The sequence below is a fragment of the Leopardus geoffroyi genome, chromosome D3, assembly GCF_018350155.1.
Source record: "Leopardus geoffroyi isolate Oge1 chromosome D3, O.geoffroyi_Oge1_pat1.0, whole genome shotgun sequence".
NCBI lineage: Eukaryota > Metazoa > Chordata > Mammalia > Carnivora > Felidae > Leopardus > Leopardus geoffroyi.
This window is the reverse complement of record NC_059339.1, coordinates 28,816,887-28,836,570: the sequence shown is the minus strand read 5'-3', so window position 1 is coordinate 28,836,570 and position 19,684 is coordinate 28,816,887. Positions and strand designations below refer to the sequence as shown.

At 48.7% G+C, this 19,684-nt stretch overlaps 1 protein-coding gene across 7 annotated transcripts in view; it reads left to right on the top strand.

Moving 5' to 3' along the window:
* The window catches only part of DGCR2 (DiGeorge syndrome critical region gene 2), a 98,667-nt gene that overhangs the window by 59,760 nt on the left and 19,223 nt on the right, over positions 1 to 19,684 (top strand). For 4 of the 7 annotated variants that reach the window (XM_045459148.1, XM_045459143.1, XM_045459149.1 and 1 more), the window contains 4 exons: positions 1,108 to 1,233; positions 3,932 to 4,151; positions 6,089 to 6,165; positions 14,504 to 14,680. In XM_045459148.1, coding sequence (XP_045315104.1) covers positions 1,108 to 1,233; positions 3,932 to 4,151; positions 6,089 to 6,165; positions 14,504 to 14,680 — 600 coding nt within the window. The remainder of the gene's footprint in view (positions 1 to 1,107; positions 1,234 to 3,931; positions 4,152 to 6,088; positions 6,166 to 14,503; positions 14,681 to 19,684) is intronic. The other 3 variants (XM_045459147.1, XM_045459145.1, XM_045459150.1) reach the window with 1 other exon arrangement.

Below are 19,684 nucleotides of genomic sequence, written 5' to 3'. Positions count from 1 at the left end.
TAGCTGGAGGAGCTTCAGTCAAGTGGGGCACCATGGAGTCAGGGAAGGTGGGTTTGCAGAAGGCCACCTGCACGCCGTGCCCAGGTCCCCCACATCCTCTGCCTCAGGCTGTCTGGAAGCAGAGCAGGCCTCCTTCTGCATGCAACCATGCAGACCCAAGTTCGACACTATCTGTCCTGACCTTGCACCAGGTGTTCTCACTGTGCACCAAGATGCCCCCATGCGGGCAGAGTGGAGAGGAATGTGGCCCAGGTGAGATGTTGCCTCTGACTTTCCCGTTCTGTGCCTCGGGTACATAGCTTCATGTCTCTGCATCACCCCTCACCTTGAAGAGGGGGGAGAGTGGTACTCTCTGGATGGGAGACCCCACCCTCCCCAGAGAGACTGTGGAAGCACTGATATGTGAATTGCTAGTAGACCGTGGTCCATAAAACTAGAATTATTCCTCATCCTCAGCTTCCTGTTCATACTTCCAGCTGCACATGAGGGCCTGTGCCAGGTGGCCAGGAGCCAGGCAGGAATATCAGAAGGCCCTGGCCTTGAGGCCGTGAGAGGCACCAGCAGGCAGGTGCACAGACACCTATAAAATCTATGAAACCTTGCTGCTCAGGCCCAGTGCAAGTAATGCAAAGGAGGGTGTCACACAGTGTTTCCCTCTTCATACTAAGGAGAGGCTCCCAGGCCATTGGAGTGGAAGGGGAAGCCTGGGCTCTGGAGAGACCTCTCTTCCCTGCCTGCCTGCCATGAACTGGAGCTGCTGAGGGATTTTCAGAAGGATTGACTAGCCCTGTGCTGTGCTAACAGTTGCCTATTAGAAAATGCAATGAAGGAGAGATTTCATTTCATATTAGTAATAACAAAAAGAATAGTTTCAGTAAGAAGTGCATGTGACCCACTGGGCCTGAGCAGCAAGGTTTCGGATTTTTAAAGAACAAGTGAATAACTGGAATACGTGCTACTTCCCACCTCCAACCTGGTTTTCCCAGCCCTGAGTAGGCGGGCTACGCTGGGCTTTATCTTGGCACTGGCCACAGAGAGCCACTTGAGACTGTGTGCCCCGCTGCTACATGAGCAGTGTGTACAGCCCATTTCTCTTCTTGCTTTCAGAAGTGACTGGAGAGTCGCGTCCTTACCATGGGAAGGAGGCTGTGGATCCGCGGCCAGGCCGGGCCCGAGGCAACGACCCCAAGCATTTCCATGCGGTGAATGTGGCACAGCCCGTGCGCTTCAGCAGTAAGTTGCAGACCTGCCCTGTCTGGGACCTAAGCCTTACTGTCCAGCATGGCCCCTTGCAGCCCCTGGCTGTCCTAGGGCCACTTGCCTGGATGAGGGGTGTGCCTCCTAAAATGACCCTTCAGGGCGATCAGCGGGCATCAACCTCCTTTGATGAGTGAGGCTATATGGTGACCCAGCCCCTGAGTGGTGAAGCCATGATGCAAACCCAGGCTCTGGAACCAGGCTGCTTGTTTCCACAAGCCAGCTGCTTTTTGGGGTTGGACTATGCCTGCCCTTTGGTAGATGGAGAAACAGGCTCCGAGAGATGAGGTCCAGCTGATGGGGTGGGAAGACCCTACCTCTGTTGTTAAACCATTTTGGAAGAGACTAGTTATTTAATGAACTTCCTGTAACGTTAAGATTTTAAAGGAGCATTACAAGATTAAAGAAGGATGAAAGAAAAACCACACTGAAACCCCCCTTCTAAATAGGCATGATGATATGTGTAGGTACGACACGCCAGGACAGAAGGAACTGACATGTGATGTGTCCACTGCAATTGGCCATGTTAATACCCATCCCACAGACACTCAGCGCTGGGGAGCATCTCAGAGCCCAGCCCCCGTGTGGTGCCTTGGTTCTGTCTGACAGAGACTGAATGGGCTAGGGGCAGGGGCCAGCCATCCCATAAGCCCTGATAGTGTGCCCGGCCTTGGTCCTTAATAACTGTGAACTGCAAGGTTCTCGTGGTTGAAGGGACGTTGGGCAAAGCTTGGCAAGTGAAGAAACCAAGGCTCTGAGAGGTCAGCCCATCCAAGATCACACAGCCAATGGGAGCAGTGCCAGGATTCAGCCCTGTGGAACCCTGACTCTGTCTCATGCTCGCCCTTCTCATTGCTTACCTGTTTTCTTTTGAACAGGAATACTTCCTTCTATCGAGATAATAATTCCACGAATTTCAAATGATTAAAAAAAGATGAGCCAGTAAAAAGTAATGTTCCCTCCATCCATTGCTCCCAGCCACCGACTTCTGTCCCCAGGGGTTTTTTCCTGGACCCATCCCAAGGTGGCGGTGGGTGAGAAGCTAGAGTGGAAGCCTGCCCTACTGCTCACCAGCCGAGGTGCTTGACCTGTGCACACCTCAGTGTTTCCACCTCTAGCCCACTTGGAGGGAGTGTGACAGGTGGAACACATCACATGTTGGGGCTTAGGAACTGCTGGTGATCTTCCTGCCCCTCAAGCCCATGCCACACAGCAGACATATGCTGTGTGCACTGTTTACCTTCCAAGCAGGGATAACTCTCAGGGTTGGCTCCTGGTCTACAGTGAAGAGTCCTCCTGCATGCTTCTCAGTATGTGAGCAGGCCCTCCCCAGTGGGCAGGTGGCGCTGTCCCCCTCTCTGCATCGCAGCAATGCTGTGGCATGCCTCCTTGGCTACAGGCCAGCACTGCCATTTCCTCTGTTGTAATCTCTGTACCTTTGTTAATAAGTTACACACACATACATGCTCTTAAGTAATAAAAACATGAACATCTATCTTTCACAAGTTTTACTAGTTCCACAGGATGTAGATGCATCAAAAAGTTGCATTTTGTTAACAACTGGCTTCATTGTTGTTTTTGTTTGTTTGTTTATTTACTTTTTTTTTTTTTTTTTTTTAATTTTTTTTTTTCAGCGTTTATTTATTTTTGGGACAGAGAGAGACAGAGCATGAACGGGGGAGGGGCAGAGAGAGAGGGAGACACAGAATCGGAAACAGGCTCCAGGCTCCGAGCCATCAGCCCAGAGCCCGACGCGGGGCTCGAACTCACGGACCGCGAGATCGTGACCTGGCTGAAGTCGGATGCTTAACCGACTGCGCCACCCAGGCGCCCCTGTTTGTTTATTTACTTAAAGAGAGAGACAGGGAAGGGCAGAGAGAGTCCCAAGTAGGCTCTGCAGTATCAGTACAGAGCCTGACATGGGGCTCGAACTCACGAACCACAGACCATGACCTGAGCCAAAATCAAGAGTTGAACGCTTAACCAGCTGAGGCATCCAGGTGCCCCAACAACTGGCTTTGTTAAAAAGTATTATTCTTCATCAGTGTGCACTTAGGAGGTGGGTACTCCAGCATTTGAAGGTTATAGAGCCTTCTATAAGTTCTATATAGGTCCCATTATTTCAGTGGCATTTCTAGCTCTGATCCCGTGAACTTGTATTTTAGGGGAGTGCTGGCCAGTACCCACGTGAAGAGAAAAGGAGAGCTGAGGAGTGGGCTCAGGAAGCAGTGTGCTTGCTGGTGGAGTGGCCAGAGCTGTGTGTTGGGTCAGTGAGGGTGGTGTGGGCCAGGAGCTTTTCTGCTGGTTCCTGCCAGGCCTTGCAGTGAGCTGGCCTGGAGAGATCTGCCGTCTTGTCAACCAGACTTCATCTGAGAATGAAATCCACTTTACCAAAATGCATTCAGCAGCCAGTCTTTACTGCCAAGTAAATCAAAGGCCTTACAGAAATGAGATGAGTCCCTGAATGTACTTGTGCATCAGGCTGCATCTGGGTCTTAGAGAAACTTACATTTCACAGCATATGTGGTCTTACAGGCAGAGGTTACCTCTTGAGCCTCAGTTTCTCTGTTTTTTTTTCTGGGATGATTTCTGACCTTTGCTCAGATGCAGCATGTCTATTTGCATTTCAGAGGAGGATCCTAATTTAGGGGACAACTCCCCTCCCGCCCTTCATGTTTCCTAGGGAAGTGCCCGACAGGATGGCACCACTATGAAGGCACGGCCAGCTGCTACCGGGTCTACCTGAGTGGAGAGAACTACTGGGATGCCGCACAGACCTGCCAGCGCGTGAACGGCTCCCTCGCCACCTTCTCCACTGACCAGGAGCTGCGCTTCGTCCTGGCCCAGGAATGGGACCAGCCAGAGCGGAGCTTCGCTTGGCAGGACCAGCACAAGTGAGTCCTGAGGTGGGGACCCAGGGCCTGAGGTCAAGCCTCCACCCAGCAAGCCGGATACCCACCAAGGACATGGTTTCTGGCCGCCCATTCCACTACTCAGCTTTGCTGGCAGCTGGCACTTTGGGGAAGAGTTTCCACCCACTGGAAACACATAGAGATCCGGGGTTTAGAGCAGGCATCAGGGTGATGTTGGGAGCTGTCAGAGGTGCAGGGATGGACTACCACATTATGTCACCTCGGGCCAGCCCCGTTCGTTGGCTCCCATCCGTGGGTTCAGCTGCAGTGGTGTCAGGAGGAGCTGTTTGATGGACTTCATGGGCCTGGCCTGAGGGGCATGCAAGTGGGTCGGGATCTTGGAAGGATCCGAGAAAGTGGGCTCTGCCAGGCCCTATGCTCAGTGCTTCCATGGGTGTACTTGTTCAGTCTTCCCAGAAACCATAGGAGGCCAGTGGGTGAGAAGACAGGCCCAGGGTGGGTGCACACCTGACTGCGGGTACATATTAGCTGGGGTGTGCCCAGATTCCAGCCCAGGCCGTCCAGCTCCAGAGCCTGGCTCTTCTCCCCAGGGCTCTGTGACACTGCAGAAAGTGTGGAAATTGTAGCCAACTGCCAGCATTTCCCAGGCCCAGAGTTTAAGGGTTTTGCTGGAGGGCAAGTGTGTGCCAAGGACTGTGGTGTTCTTCCTCTGGAGTTGGTGTCATACTGCCCCTTCCATGCTGCTGGGGGTCAGGGAATGGATTGTAGGGGTCACCAGACAGCCAGTGCTCCCTCCCAGGGATGCCACACTGCCGTAGGAGCACGATGACCATGGCAGGTGGAGAGTGAGCCTTCATTTCAAGACCCTGCCTGGGTTTGGCCTCCACCATTACACACTGTGACAAATCATGAGACTTTGCCATTTTCCTTCTACAACTACACAGTGAGAAAAAATAACTTCTAGATCACAGGATGATTGTGAGTCCATGGAGAAGTGAGAAGGCTCAGCCCACTGGGTAGAGAACTCCCCATCTCCCCAGGGCAGGTGTGTGCATGGCAGTAGGCTGAAGGGACAAGAGTGGTATCAAGCCAGGGCTCCCACGGTGGCATTGGGCTTGCTGATAGGCATCCCCAGGACTGTGGCTGGAAGGCTGGGGTGAGAGGCACACACTCGGTGGGTGGTTGTGGCAGTCATCCAGGTCCATGTGCACGGCCTTCTCAGTGCTGTGATGTGCATGCTCAGGAGCGGGCTGCAGGTCTGTGGGGAGCTGGCTCTGAGCAGAGACCAAGCGGGAGACCACGAGCGTGGTTTTACCCAACACTGCAGTGTAGACTCACGTGAGCTTGTGTTTTATTGAGATGTAATTCACATACTGTAAAATTCACCCCTTTAGAATGTACTGTTCTGTGGTTTTAGGTTATTCACAGAGTTGTATTCATGAGGCTGTATATACACCAAGAATAAGATTGGTCTTGCTCAGAATGTAAGAACTTTACTCGATCAGCCAGTAAGATTAGTCTTGGCAGGAGTTACCCAAGATACAGCTTTTTCTGACCTGTGAATTTATTGTTTAGAATTTTAATGCATTTTATTAAAATTAAGCTTCAAAATTTTTAAAAATCATTAATGCTTTAGAAGCTCGGGTTTTTTTTAAGTTTACTTATTTTGAGAGAGAGAGAGAGAATGAAAACGAGTTGGGGAAGGGCAGAGAGAGGGGGACAAAGGATCTGAAGCAGGCTCTGCAATGACAGTAGAGAGCCTGATGCAGGGCTGGAACTCACAAACCATGAGATCATGACCTGAGCCAATGTCAGACGCTTAACCACTGAGCCACCCGGACACCCCAGAAGCTTGGTATTTTAAAGGTCAATATAACTGTAAGATGCCCACACTCACACACAGTCCTTGGCTGTTTCCCTGCTGTGCTGAGATCTCCTGCCTTTCTGCCCTCCTGCAGGTTGTGGGTTGGCTACCAGTATGTCATCACCAGCCGGAACCGCTCCTTAGAAGGCCGCTGGGAGGTAGCGTTCAAGGGTAAGTCTTCCTGGTCTTTCAGAAGAGTTGCTGGGTTTGAAATTGGGGTGGAGGCATCATCCCGACTAGGGGGTATTGCTGGGGGCTCCCCATCCTCTCCCCAGCAGTGCCTGGCCTGTATGAGTGCCTGGTGCAGGGCTTATGGAGAGGGGAGGGCCCTGGATTGCAGGGAGCATTGTGATGTTGGGCAGGTACCCCAAGGCCCTTCTTTCAGGCCCCATGTGGGGGCTGGAGCCTTCTCCAGATTTTCCATTTTCTCCATTTTCTCTTTAAGTTAAGGACTGTAGTTTGGATATAAAAATGAACGTACTGAGTGTATAGCTGACGTGGGCCAGAGAGGGACGGATAAGCCTCTAGGATAGAGACATCCAGAAGTAGAATCCAAACTGGAAGGAAAGCTATCAGGGAGATGGAATTAAAATAGATTGTGTGTGAGGGGTGCCTGGGTGGCTCAGTTGGTTAAGCATCCGACTTCAGCTCAGGTCATGATCTTGGTTTGTGAGCTCGAGCCCCATGTTGGGCTCTGTGCTGACAGCTCAGAGCCTGGAGCCTGCTTCGGATTCTGTGCCTCCCTCTCTCTCTGCCCCTCCCCTGTTCACACCCTGTCTCACTCTCTCAAAACTGAATAAACATAAAAATTTTTTAAAATAGATTGTGTGTGTGTGTGTGTGTGTGTGTGTGTGTGTGTGTGTGTGTGTGTTGCTTTACGGATTTTATGCTGAGCTGCTTGAAAACACCAGTGTAACATAAAGGAAAGCATATCTGCTATGGGCAGCTGAGTCCTGCCCCCTGCCTGTGCCTTCTTCTCCTGCCCCATTGCACTGGCACTGGCAAGTTTCTCCCAGGTCCTGTCTGTGGCCTCTTCACTTGCTCCCTGAGCTATGTTCCCCTACCCTGTCCCTTGTCAGGCCTCGTTTTTGGACTGTTCTTTGGGCCTCTGGTTTGAACTTGGGTCTTGTTCTTTTTCCCCAAACACATCCCAGTCCCACCATGGATGTCTTTGGTGTCTCTGAGAAGAACAAGTGAGGAATGGTGGTCCCAAGGGACCCCACACATCTCACTCTGTCCACCTCACTGTGGAGTCTGAAGGGGCATTGAACTCAGAGCCCACCTGGTTCCCAACCTGAGTGGCTGCGTGGCAGGTGACCGGCTGTGTCTCTACATAGAATGATTGGTGAAGGCACAGACAGTATTGGTGTTCAAAAGCCCCAGGCACCTGGCTTGCCCAGAGAGAGGCAGGGTCCCACGGGGCAGAGGTGCTGAGCCTAGCAGCTGGTAAGGGGCAAGGAGCAGAGATGGTGAATGCAGAGGCCCCAGCAGAGGGGCCTCACCTACCAACCTTTGCTCCTACTAGGGAAGTCACCCCATTCTTGTGTCCTCCAAAATAGCCTACTGTAAGCATGTCCCACATTTGCATTCCCAGAGTTTGTGAGTTTAGATCTCCCACCAGAGTGGAGACAAGTAAATAGCTCTTAGATTTCCAGGCCCAAGAGTCTCCATGTGCCTTGCAGTGGATAAATCTAGTAGCTCCTCATTGCCCTAATCAGAGCCATTGGAGGCGAATCCTAGGTGAAGGCCCATTGCCCTGGCCCCAGCAGAGGGCACTTTCCTTCAGGACAGTATAGACACTCCTGGACACCACTGTCTTCTTGACACTAGTGATTAAAAAGTGGAGATAGGAGTCTGCATAGCATGACAGCATGTTCTGAACTGGGGGCCATGGGACCCTCATCTCATCCCTGGCACGAGAATGAGAGGCCCCAGGTAGGCTCTCATGGCTATGCTTGTCTCGATGGCTCCACTGTGGCATTCGAAGAGCAAACCTGAAATTTAGAAAAAATGTGTGTCAACGCTGGTGGCAGCGGCTCAATGTGAGAGGGACCCGAGGCAAGAGTGAGGCGCCCACACGGACGGTGCTGTGGCCCTGATGTCCAGCAGTTCTGCGTGGGTGCAGCATGGTATTGGCTGCATGTACCTGCCGCAAGTGGACCTGGAAGATCTGTTCTGGATTTAAGTAGTAGCCACAAAATGAATATGTGGCTAAAAAAGCTTCCTCTACTACAAGATAGCTGGCCTAAGATACTTGACACCACTCAACATCATTTGTTTTGGGTTCAAAGAAATTAAAAAACAAAACAAAAACACATAAATCCAAATGTAGCACATGAATTCTTGTTTGTTTGTTTGTTTGTTTTAATTTTTTTTTTTTCAACGTTTATTTATTTTTGGGACAGAGAGAGACAGAGCATGAACGGGGGAGGGGCAGAGAGAGAGGGAGACACAGAATCGGAAACAGGCTCCAGGCTCTGAGCCATCAGCCCAGAGCCCGATGCGGGGCTCAAACTCACGGACCGCGAGATCGTGACCTGGCTGAAGTCGGACGCTTAACCGACTGCGCCACCCAGGCGCCCCATGAATTCTTGTTTTTTTAATTTACATCTAAGTTACTTAACATATAGTGTAATACTCATTTCAGGAATGGTGATTCATCACTTACATATAATAACCAGTGTTCATCCAAACAAGTGTCCTCCTCAATGCCTCTCACCCCTTTACCCCTTCCCCCCTGCCAGCAACCCTCAGTTTGTCTTCTGTATTTAAGAGTCTCTTACGGAGGGGGTGGGGTGCCTGGGTGGCTCACTTGGTTAATGTCCAACTTCGGCTCAGGTCATGATATCACCACGCATGAGTTTGAGCTCCACATTGGGCTCTGTGCTGACAGCTCAGAGCCTGGAGCCTGCTTCAGATTCTGTGTCTCCCTCTCTCTCTGCATCATCCCCACTCACACTCTGTCTCTCTCAAAAATAAATAAACATTAAAAAAAAGTCTTATGGTTTGTCCCCTTCCGTGTTTTTATATTATTTTTGCTTCCCCTACTTTATGTTCCTGTGTTTTCTATCTTAAATTCCATGTATGATTGAAGTCATATGATATTTGTCTTTCTCTGACTAATTTCGCTTAGCATAATAGTTCCATCCATGGTGTTGCATGTGGTAAGATTTCATTATTTTTGATCACCGAGTAATATTCCATTGTATATATGTACCACACCTTTATCCATTCATCAGTAGATGGACATTTGGGCTCTTTCCACACTTTGGCTGTTGTCAGTAGTGCTGCTATAAACATTGGGGTGCATGTGCCCCATCGAAACATCACTCCTGTATCCTTTGGATAAATACCTAGTAGTGCAATTGCTGGGTCGTAGGATAGTTCTATTGTTAATTTTTTGAGGAACCTCCATACTGTTTTCCAGAGTGGCTGTGCCAGTTAAATGTACCACAGTGGATTCTGATGCATCCCAGATTGTGAAGGGAGTTATAAAAACTTCAGTGGACGGTTAGGGAAGCTGAGTCTGGATTTGTAGTGGAGATTGACTCATGGATTTTCAGAGGTGTGACCATAGCGTTGTGCTGTGGACGAACGTGCAGGATGAGCTGCCGTGATCCAGGAGAGAGCTTCAGAGCTTCATAGGGGTTCACTGTGTTCTTCCCTCTGCTTTTGTGTCTGTTTGAAAGTGTCCATATTAAAAGCATCTTAAAAGGTTTCTGCTAAGAAACTGCAGCATGAAAAGAACACTGAAAACACACCCCCAGCAAACACGACAGTGGCAGAGCCCCCACTTCTGCTTGTGAAAGGAGCTGTTTGCCAGATGCCACCTACTTCAGCTGGGCCTGAGAAGTTGGCCCAGGGATGATGCATCACAACAGCAGTGGGAAGTAGATTTAAGTCCTTTGTCATCAATGGCAAACTTACCCCAAAGAAAAGACTATGCCTAAGAATATGAGTGAATGGCAGTAGGAAGCTACCATGGGAAGATGTTTAAAAATACTCATTTCAGGGCACCTGGGTGGCTCAGTCGGTTAAGTATCCAATTCTTTTTTTTTTTTTTTTTTTAATATTGATTCCCTTTTTTTTTTTTTAATGTTCATTTATTTATTTTGAGAGAGAGAGACAGCAAGCAGGGGACAGGCAGGGAGAAAGGGAGACAGAATCCCAAGCGGGTTCTGCACCATCAACATGGAGCCCATCTCAGGGCTTGAACTCGTGAACTGTGAGATCATGACCTGAGCTGAAATCAAGTGTCTGACGCTTAACTGACTGAGCCACCTGGGCACCCCAAGCATCTGATTCTTGATTTCGGCTCAGGTCATTATTTCACAATTGAGCCTTGTGTTGGACTCTATGCTGACAGCTCGGAGCCTGTTTGGGATTCTCTCTCTCTCTGTCCCTCTCTCTCTGCGCCTCCCCTGCTCACATGTGTGCTTACTTCATTTACATCTTGTCCAACGTTTTTCCGAGTTTTGTAAGTATGTGTTGTGTATTGGCACAGTGGTGCTCACAGAGTGTTATCCATATATATGCACTTCTTACCCAAGTATGCAGGTACTCCACTCTCCAGTTGCATTTTTAAAAAAATTTTTAATGTCTATTTTTGGGAGAGAGAGAGCACAAGCAGGGGAGGGGTAGAGAGAGAGGGAGACACAGAATCTGAAGCAGGCTCTGACACAGGGCTCAAACCCACGAACCGTGAGATCATGACCTGAGACGAAGTTGGACCCTTAACTGACTGAGCCACCCAGGTGCTCCTCCCCAGCGCATTTTAAATTTGGATCTCTGCTTGTGAGAGGGGCCTCCTCCCACGGCCTCTCCCTAGGGAGGGAAGCTCTGGCTTTGGCTCTGTCTGCATAGCCCCATGCCAGGGTTCTGAGACCCTGACACTTAAGTCAGCACCCAGTCCTGGCGTGCCCTCCATGGAGGCTGAGAGCGGCCCCTGCCAGAGAACATGGGGTACCATTTTTATAACATTGGTGACCAAAATTTGAAAACAGATCTGTGTTGTCTAAAGGGAATCATCCCCATTTTCCCATAAGCCACTGTGCAGGGCCCAGTGTCATTTCAGTGTCTGGTTATTATATGTGATACTTATTTTAAAATATAAAAATGGAAGCATACTGTGGGTTTGATGTGCCCACGTTGTGTGACTTGCTTATTGAAGACATGCTTAGCGTTGGTACCTTGACCTCATTATCCCCCTGTCTCAGCATGTCCAACTCTAGGGGCTCACTTCTGTCACAGGCCAGGTCCCTGAGTCCTTCTAGCAAAGCAGTGATCTTGTGAGTGGTGTGCGATGCCCAGCGCAAGCTGTGTCACTCCTCCTGTCCATTCTCTGCTCCCATGTTACTGCTCTGAGGTCTACCTTCGTCTCCAAGCTCCAGCTTTTTTTCTTATAGCAGCTGTGATCTTCTGACTTCACATATACTTTACTCATTAGGTTTGTTAGTCATCTGTTTCCAGCCTTTATACCCTCACTCCAATGTGAGCTCTGCAAGGCAAGGATCTCTGCCTCCTGCTGTTGCCCATTGTACCCCGAGTCCCTGCTTACAGGGTGGGCCCTGCAGGTATTTGTTAAATCAGTAGGGGATGTGATTAGGAGGCTGTGTTAGATGCCTGGGGCTGCCCAAAGAGAGTTCGAATTTCTGGCTTAACACAAGTTTACTTTGTCACAGTTCTGGAGGTGGAAGTTCAAAATAAAGGTGTCAGCAGGGCTGCCCTCCCTCCAAAGGCTCCAGAAGAGTCCCTCCTTGCTTCTTCACCAGTGTGTAGTGGCTCCATCTGCCATAGCCATTCCCTTCTCCCTTACTGTAAGGACACTGGTCCTTGGATGTAGGACCCACCCCAAATTCCTGATGATTTCATCTCAAGAGCCAAATAAGGTCACATTCTGAGGTTCCAGGTGGCCATGAATTTGGGGGAGATGTTCCTCAACCCACTGCAGATGCTAATTGAAGACCACACTGAATGTTTTTGGAGATCAGCCTCATTTAGTTCCTGGCAGAGAAAGGATGGAACATTTTTTTTAAATGGGGTATGAGATGCCATAGAGAGGGCAAATAAAATGAAGCCTTGAAAGGAACTAAAGTTTGGCAAAGAGGAAATGGGCTTTTTAGTCACCAAGAAACTGCAGCCCCCATGATCTCAGGGTAAATAGGGCTTCTGACCAGCACAGAGTGAGGAGGCCCAGGTGGTCCCATGGTCACCAGCGGGTGGGAGGAGCCCCCTCCCCTCAGCCCTCCCTATGCCCTTCATCTGGTGGCTTGGTGGAGCCTGAGTCACCCTCACCCCACCCCATCCTCCACTCTCAACTTGGCTCTGGCAGGTTCCAGGCAGCTGGGGGAAGTACAGGAGGTGAGGACCAGGTCCCAGGACTCTACCCTGAGAGTTTATTTGTGGCCTTGGTCAGAGCTTTGCAGTCATGCACTGAAATTGTGCTCTGGGCTGGCAGATAGACTCATGGCTAAAGACTTGTTTCTTTTATAAAGGATGGGATGAGGGGCTCCTGGGTGGCTCAGTCGGTTAAGCGGCCGACTTCGGCTCAGGTCATGATCTCGCAGTCCGTGAGTTCGAGCCCCGCGTTGGGCTCTGTGCTGATAGCTCAGAGCCTGGAGCCTGTTTCAGATTCTGTGTCTCCCTCTCTCTGACCCTCCCCCGTTCATGCTCTGTCTCTCTCTGTCTCAAAAATAAATAAACGTTAAAAAAATAAAATAAAAAATAAAAAAAGGATGGGATGAATCTGTTCCATTTTTGGCCTATAAGACAAGAAGCCAAATAATGAAGAAAACTGTTTGTTTAGTTTTTACATTTATTTGTTTTTGAGAGACAGAACACAAGTGGGGGAGAGGCAGAGAGAATGAGACTCAGAATCCAAAACAGGCTCCAGGCTCTGAGCTGTCAGCACAGAGCCCGATGCAACACTCAAACTAACAAACTCTGAGATCATGACCTGAGGCGAAGTTGGACGCTTAATCAACTGAGCCACCCAGGCGCCCCAAGAAAACAGTTTTTTTTTTTTTTTTTTTTAATTTTTTTTTTTTCCAACGTTTTTATTTATTTTTGGGACAGAGAGAGACAGAGCATGAACGGGGGAGGGGCAGAGAGAGGGAGACACAGAATCGGAAACAGGCTCCAGGCTCTGAGCCATCAGCCCAGAGCCTGACGCGGGGCTCGAACTCACGGACCGCGAGATCGTGACCTGGCTGAAGTCGGACGCTTAACCGACTGCGCCACCCAGGCGCCCCAAGAAAACAGTTTTTAAGAAGGGAGGCAACTCCCCAGGTGAAGGGGCATCTGAAGGAGAAGAAGAAGATACACAAGGGATGCAGGAAGCCTTGTTGGGGAGTAGGGGGCCCAAAGGAAAGACAACAGTGCTCAAGGCAGCACCCACTCTTAGCAATGGAGGCAGGCTCCCCAAATGGTGTGAGAAGACACTGCAAAGAGCCCAGCCGCCCCCCCTGCCCTCTGTCCATGGCCTTCCTGTGAGTCCAGCCACTGGGGCCTCAAAATCCCCTAGCCAAGGGTGTCAGCTGGGGACTGGGCTTCTATCCCGCCATGCTTCCTGAAAGCCCATCTTCCCACCCTTGTCAGGGAGCTGGGAGGCCATGTTCCCAGTGTCTGTGGGATGAAGCCCTGCCTTCAAACTGGCTGGATCTTCAAAACTGACCTGCACGCTTCGTGTTGGGAGCAAATAGAGTTCAAAAGGCATGTATGGGAATGCCTCATTTCTGCTAAAGGGTAAACTGCACTGCCATCTGAGTAAAATGAGAGTATCTCCAGTGATCCACGGCTGGGTTAGCCTCAAGGAATCTTCTGGTGGTCCAGTGTCCGGGGGCTCTCTGAGCTAGAGAATGGACTCTGGGGGCTGGCTGTGCTGTGCCCCAGGTGTGGCCAGAGCCACATCTCCTAGAACATTGCAGAAGAGAGGCTTAGGGGTTCATGGCCCCCTCTCCCAACACCACTGCACCCCAACCCTGGGCTGCCAGGGCAGCATGATTTCTGATTGCCTGATCCCCAGGTCAGAAGGAAGGAGTTCAGTGAGCGACAGGTCTCCCTGGAGCTGGGAGGGGGTCCCAGGGAGCCAGTGCTTTCCAGTTCAGCTGGCCAGCTGCTACCCCTGGTGGGCATTGGAGTCATAATCCTGCCTGAACTGTGTGTTCCGGATGTGTGTGGTGAGCGCCTTTTCAAGCCCTTCTCCTTTTACTAGTAGATACCCTGTTGTAAGAGAGGACTTTCCCTTCCCTTCTCTGTTTATTTGTTTGTTTATCTGTCTGAACTCATACTTTTTAATCCACCGTGTCTTGGCCCACTGCTCTACTCTTCACGTTGTCCAGAGCTGTGCTCATAGAAACTAGGAGAGGTCGTGAATGAATGCCCTGACCACAGTGCAGCTAGCACTTGGTGGCCCACAAGCCCATTGATGATCCAGTTTGGGGGGCATTAGTCCCCACAAGTACTGCATGTGATTGGTACGTATGCTGACATCACGTTATTTCTCCCACAGGCTCCTCAGAGGTGTTCCTGCCCCCAGACCCCATCTTTGCCTCGGCCATGTCGGAAAGCGACAACGTGTTCTGCGCCCAGCTCCAGTGCTTCCACTTCCCCACCCTCCGCCACCACGACCTGCACAGCTGGCATGCGGAGAACTGCTATGAGAAATCTTCATTTCTCTGTAAAAGAAGTAAGCCACCTCTTCCGGTACTCCTAGTAAGCTGTGAGGAAGTGCTTCTCACGAGTTTGTGGCTGTCTGATCTCTGGACCTTGGTGTTGACCTTGAGTAGACTTTGACATCACAGTGCACCAAGCCAGACCCCTATGTCTCAGTGGGGCGGCAGGAGCTCCTTGCCTGGCTCACACGCCACTCTGAAGGGGCACAGGTGCCGTGAGGGGAGGGAAGGAATCTGGGCAACAGTTGATATCCATGAGCCCTCCTTTCTCTTTCCCAGGATAGAGGTGACAATTCCTGCCCTCCACACCTCATTGTTGTTAGGAGATTAAATGAGAATGGTGACAGAGGGCATGCTACATCTTGTGGGGTCTTGGAACCTCTGACTGCCTTGGTCACCTATCCGTACTCTCCTTAGGTCTTTCCAAGACTGCTTACTTCACAGCTGGGCCAGTCCTCACCTCAGCTCATGGTCTTTCCCTGTCCCTCTTCCCGCTCACTTGCCCACATTCCACATGAAGGTCTCCTCCAGCCTCAGGGACTTGCAGTGTGTTGTGCATACTGAGGGCAGGGCTCCTCGTCCAGGCCCCTCTGCAGTGGGCGGAGGGCTGAATTGAATCCAGAGGCCACATGTGAGGCAGGCTGGGTTGCAGCCGATGATCTCAGCACCATTAATTTGGACTATCATCCCCTTGCCTGCTGATTTGTCATGGGGTTCATAGATGTCTGAACCTGTTTCTGGACTCCATTCTGACCCTTGGCTGTTTGTCAGTCCGTGTTGATACCACGCTGTCTTTACGGGAGCTTTGGGATACATCCTCCTAGCTAGTGGTGGGCTTCTCTACCTTGCTTTTGCCCCTTATGTTGTCAATTCTTGACCTTTTTTTTCTTCAGCATCAATCCATTTTTCTGAGCTCCATTATTAGAATTCTTATTTGGTTGGATTCTCCTAGATTTTCTATTTAGACATTTTTGTGTCCTTTTTCAAATCTTTGACTTATTTTTTTATCTGTTTTCCCCTTGTGTTCCTTTACTTGCCAAGGTTTTTAGTGTAGTGTTGATTAGAAGTGCTGGTAGTGAGCTTTCTTATCCTCCCAACCTATGAGGGAAAGCTTTTAATGTTTCAGCGTTAAATATGGTGTGGTACTTTCCTTAAGGTTGAGAAAATACCAGGGCACCTGGGTGGCTCAGTTGGTTGAGTGTTGCACTTTGACTCAAGTCATGATCTCGCATTCTTGAGTTTGAGCCCCATGTCCAGCTCTGTGCTGACAGCTCAGGGCCTGGAGCCTGTTTCGGATCCTGGGTCTCCCTCTCTCTCTGCCCCTCCCCTGCTTGCGCTCTGTCTCTCTCTCAAAAATAAATAAATGTTAAAAAATTTTTTTAAAAAAGACTGAGGAAATTTGAGGTTAAGGAAGTACCTTGTATTCCTAGTTTGCCAAGAATTTCTACATTACAAAAATGTAAATGCATTTTCTGCATTTATTGGGATTACGTGGTTTTTCTTCTTTGCTGATTTATATTGCTGTTTTGTTTATGTTACATGATTTAATTTGTCATTTACTTTTTTACATTAGTAGATTCTCTGATATTAAACCATCTCAGGGTTTTTGTGTATCTGTTCTGGTTTTGCTTGGCTGATAATTTTATTTAGGATTTCTGAACTCCTTTAAGAAGTGAGCTTGGCCTGTTATGGTCCTTTTCTGTGCTTTCCTTGACTAGTTTTTATAATGTATTTGTATGCAGTTTATGAAATGAGTTGGGAAGCATTCTTTTTTACCAGTCTCTAAGTCCGTTTGCACAAGTTGGAGATGATCTTGTCCTTCAGTATTTGCTAGACCATACTTTTTAAGACCATCTGGGCCACCCTAAGTCCGTTTGCACAAGTTGGAGATGATCTTGTCCTTCAGTATTTGCTAGACCATACTTTTTAAGACCATCTGGGCCACCCTGGGAGGGTGATTTTCTAATTTGGTATTTAGATACACAGTTGAGGGGCCCCTGAGTGGCTCAGTCGGTTAAGCTTCCGACTTCGGCTCAGGTCATGATCTCATGGTTTGTGAGTTCGAGCCCTGCGTCGGGCTCTGGGCTGACAGCTTGGAGCCTGGAGCCTGCTTCAGATTCTGTGTCTCCCTCTGTCTGCCCCTCCACTGCTTGCACTCTGTCTCTCGCATTGTCTCAAAAATAAATAATCAAAAAAAATTCTTGATACACAGTTGATGATCCTTGAACACTGGTTTAAATCCGCTTATACATGGATTTTTTTCAGTAAATACAGTAACACTATTGTAAACATAGTTTCTTTTCTTTATGATTTTCTTAATAACATTTTCTTTTCTCCAGATTATTGTAAGAATACAGTATTTAATATATATACAAAATATGTATTAATGATCATGTTATCAGTAGGACTTTGGGTCAACAGTAGACTATTAGTACATACATTTTTGGGGAGACAGCAGTTATACATGGGTTTTCAACTATGCAGAGGTCAGCGCCCCTAAACCCTGCGTTGTTCAAGGGTCCACTGTAATTTCAAACTTAGGGAAAAGTTGTGAGAATGGTATAAAGAACTTCCTCTGATATGCCCCCTGCATAGATTCACTAATCACTTGTATTTTGCCATGTTTGCTCGTCATTTTCTCTCAGCGTATTTCTTCTGAACCATTTGAGAGTAAATTGAAGATATTATGCCCTCGAGGCCTAAATAATTATCGTGTTCCTAAGAACCAGGACACACTCTTCTATAACTGCAGCACAATTATCAAAATAGGACATTTAACATGGGTATGGTGCCCTACAGTCATCTATAATTTGTTATGACCGTTTTGTCAATTGTTTCAATAGTATACTTTAGAGCTTTTTTTTTTCCTGGTCCAGGATCCAGTCCAGAATCATGCACTGCATTTAGTTATAGTGTTTCTTTAATTTCCTTTTGGTCTTTCAGTTTGAGTAATTTGTTTTGTTTTCTTTTCTGTTTTGGGTTTTTCTTTTTTTCTTTCTTTTTTTTTTTTTTTTTTTTTTTTTTTTGTTGTTGTTGTTGTTGTTGTTGTTGTTTTGAGAGAGAGGGAGAGAGCGTGCATGCACCAGTGGTAAAAAAGAGGGGCAGAGGGAAGGGGAGAGAGAATCTTAAGCAGGCTCCATGCTCAGCAAGGAGTCAGTGTGGGGCTTGATCTAACGACCATGAGATCATGACCTGACTGACCCTAAATCAAGAATCAGATGCTTAACTGACTGAGCCACCCAGGCGTGCCTCTGTTTGAGTAATTCTATTAATATGTTTTACTGTTTCTTTCCATGTTCTACTGTGTCAAGTCTGCTGATAAGCCCACTAATGACATTTTCGCCTCTTTGGGGGTTTTTTTGTTTTTGTTTTTTTTAATAAATTTTTTTTTTTACATTTATTTATTTTTGAGAGACAAAGCACAAGTGGGGAGGGGCAGAAAGAGAAGGAGACAAAGACTCTGAAGCAGGCTCCAGGCTCTGAGCTGTCAGCACAGAGCCCAGCGTGGGGCTCAAACTCCCAATGAGATCATGACCTGAGCCGAAGTCGGATGCTTAACCGACTGAGCCACCCAGGCGCCCCACACCTGTTTGTTTTTTACATTTTGTCTGTTTTTCATTTCTAGTGTTTCTATTTGATTCTTGAGTTTTCATCTCTCTGCTGAATTTTCCATCATGTATGTTATCTGCCTTTTCTTTTTTTTTAACGTTTATTTATTATTGACAGACAGAGAGACACAGAGCGTGAGCAGGGGAGGGGTAGAGAGAGGGGGAGACATAGAATTTGAAGTAGGCTCCAGGCTCTGAGCTGTCAGCATAGAGCCGGATGCGGGGCTCGAACTCACAAACTGTGAGATCATGACCTGACCCGAAGTCAGTTGCTTAACCAACTGAGCCACCCAGGCGCTCCTTGCCTTTCTTTCCTTCTGATAGGACTTTTGTGTAGAAGAGTCTTTACAGTAATGGTGGCGGGGATCAGTCTGGGCAGGATTTGGGCTGTACTGTGGATACCCTCCATACTCCCTAGCCTTCATATTCAGTAGATTCCTTGTGTCTGGGTGGATTGGTTTTCCAGAGGGCTCTTAATGTCTGCTCTCCCTTCTGCTTTAGATCTTCCCTTTGGGCCATTCTTTAGAGAGTCTGTCTCTTGCAGATGTCCTAGAGTGTGCGGGCTTCACAAGTGCATCTGTCCCGCCTCCAGCTGGAGTTGTGGATCCAACACCCGGGGGTTTTCACCAGTGCCCTAAAGGCTCCTGGTGTGTGCCTCCTTGGAGGCAGTTGGCATGGGAAACTGGGAGCAAGCTGACTAGAAGCCAGCCAGTTGAGGGGCACCTGGGTGGCTCAGGCGGTTAAGCGTCCGACTTCAGCTCAGGTCATGATCTCATAGTTTATGGGTTTGAGCTCCGCGTCAGACTCTGTGCTGACAGCTCAGAGCCTGGAGCCTGCTACTGTTTCTGTGTCTCCCCCTCTCTCTTCCTGTCCCCCACTCGTGCTCTGTCTCTCTCAAAAATAAAAAACATGTTTTTAAATTTTTATTTTTGATAGAGAGAGAGAGAGAGACAGAGCACAAGGAGTGGGGGACAGAGAGAGAGGGAGACACAGAATCCAAAGCAGTCTCCAGACTCCGAGCTGTCGCACAGAGCCCAATGTGGGACTCGAACTCATGGACTGTGAGATCATGACCTGAGCTGAAGTTGGATGCTTAACCGACTGAGCCACCCAGGCACCCCCAAAAATAAAAAACATTTAAAAAATTGAAAAAAAAAAAAAAAAAGCCAGCCAGTTGAGGTGATTGGTTTGAGGAGCATATTTGGCTTTCTCTGCTAGTTCCTGCCCTGGAAGTGTGGAAGGAAAAGCAGGGAAACTGGCTGTCATTGACCAAATCCTGAATGTTCTGGGCTGATTGCTGCAGAAGTGGTGGGTCAGAGCTCTGTTGTCATGTATGGCCTGGCCATTGTCTGTGTATTTAGCTTCTTAGATATATCAAATCATGAGGCATATGGTATCACTTTGCCCTGA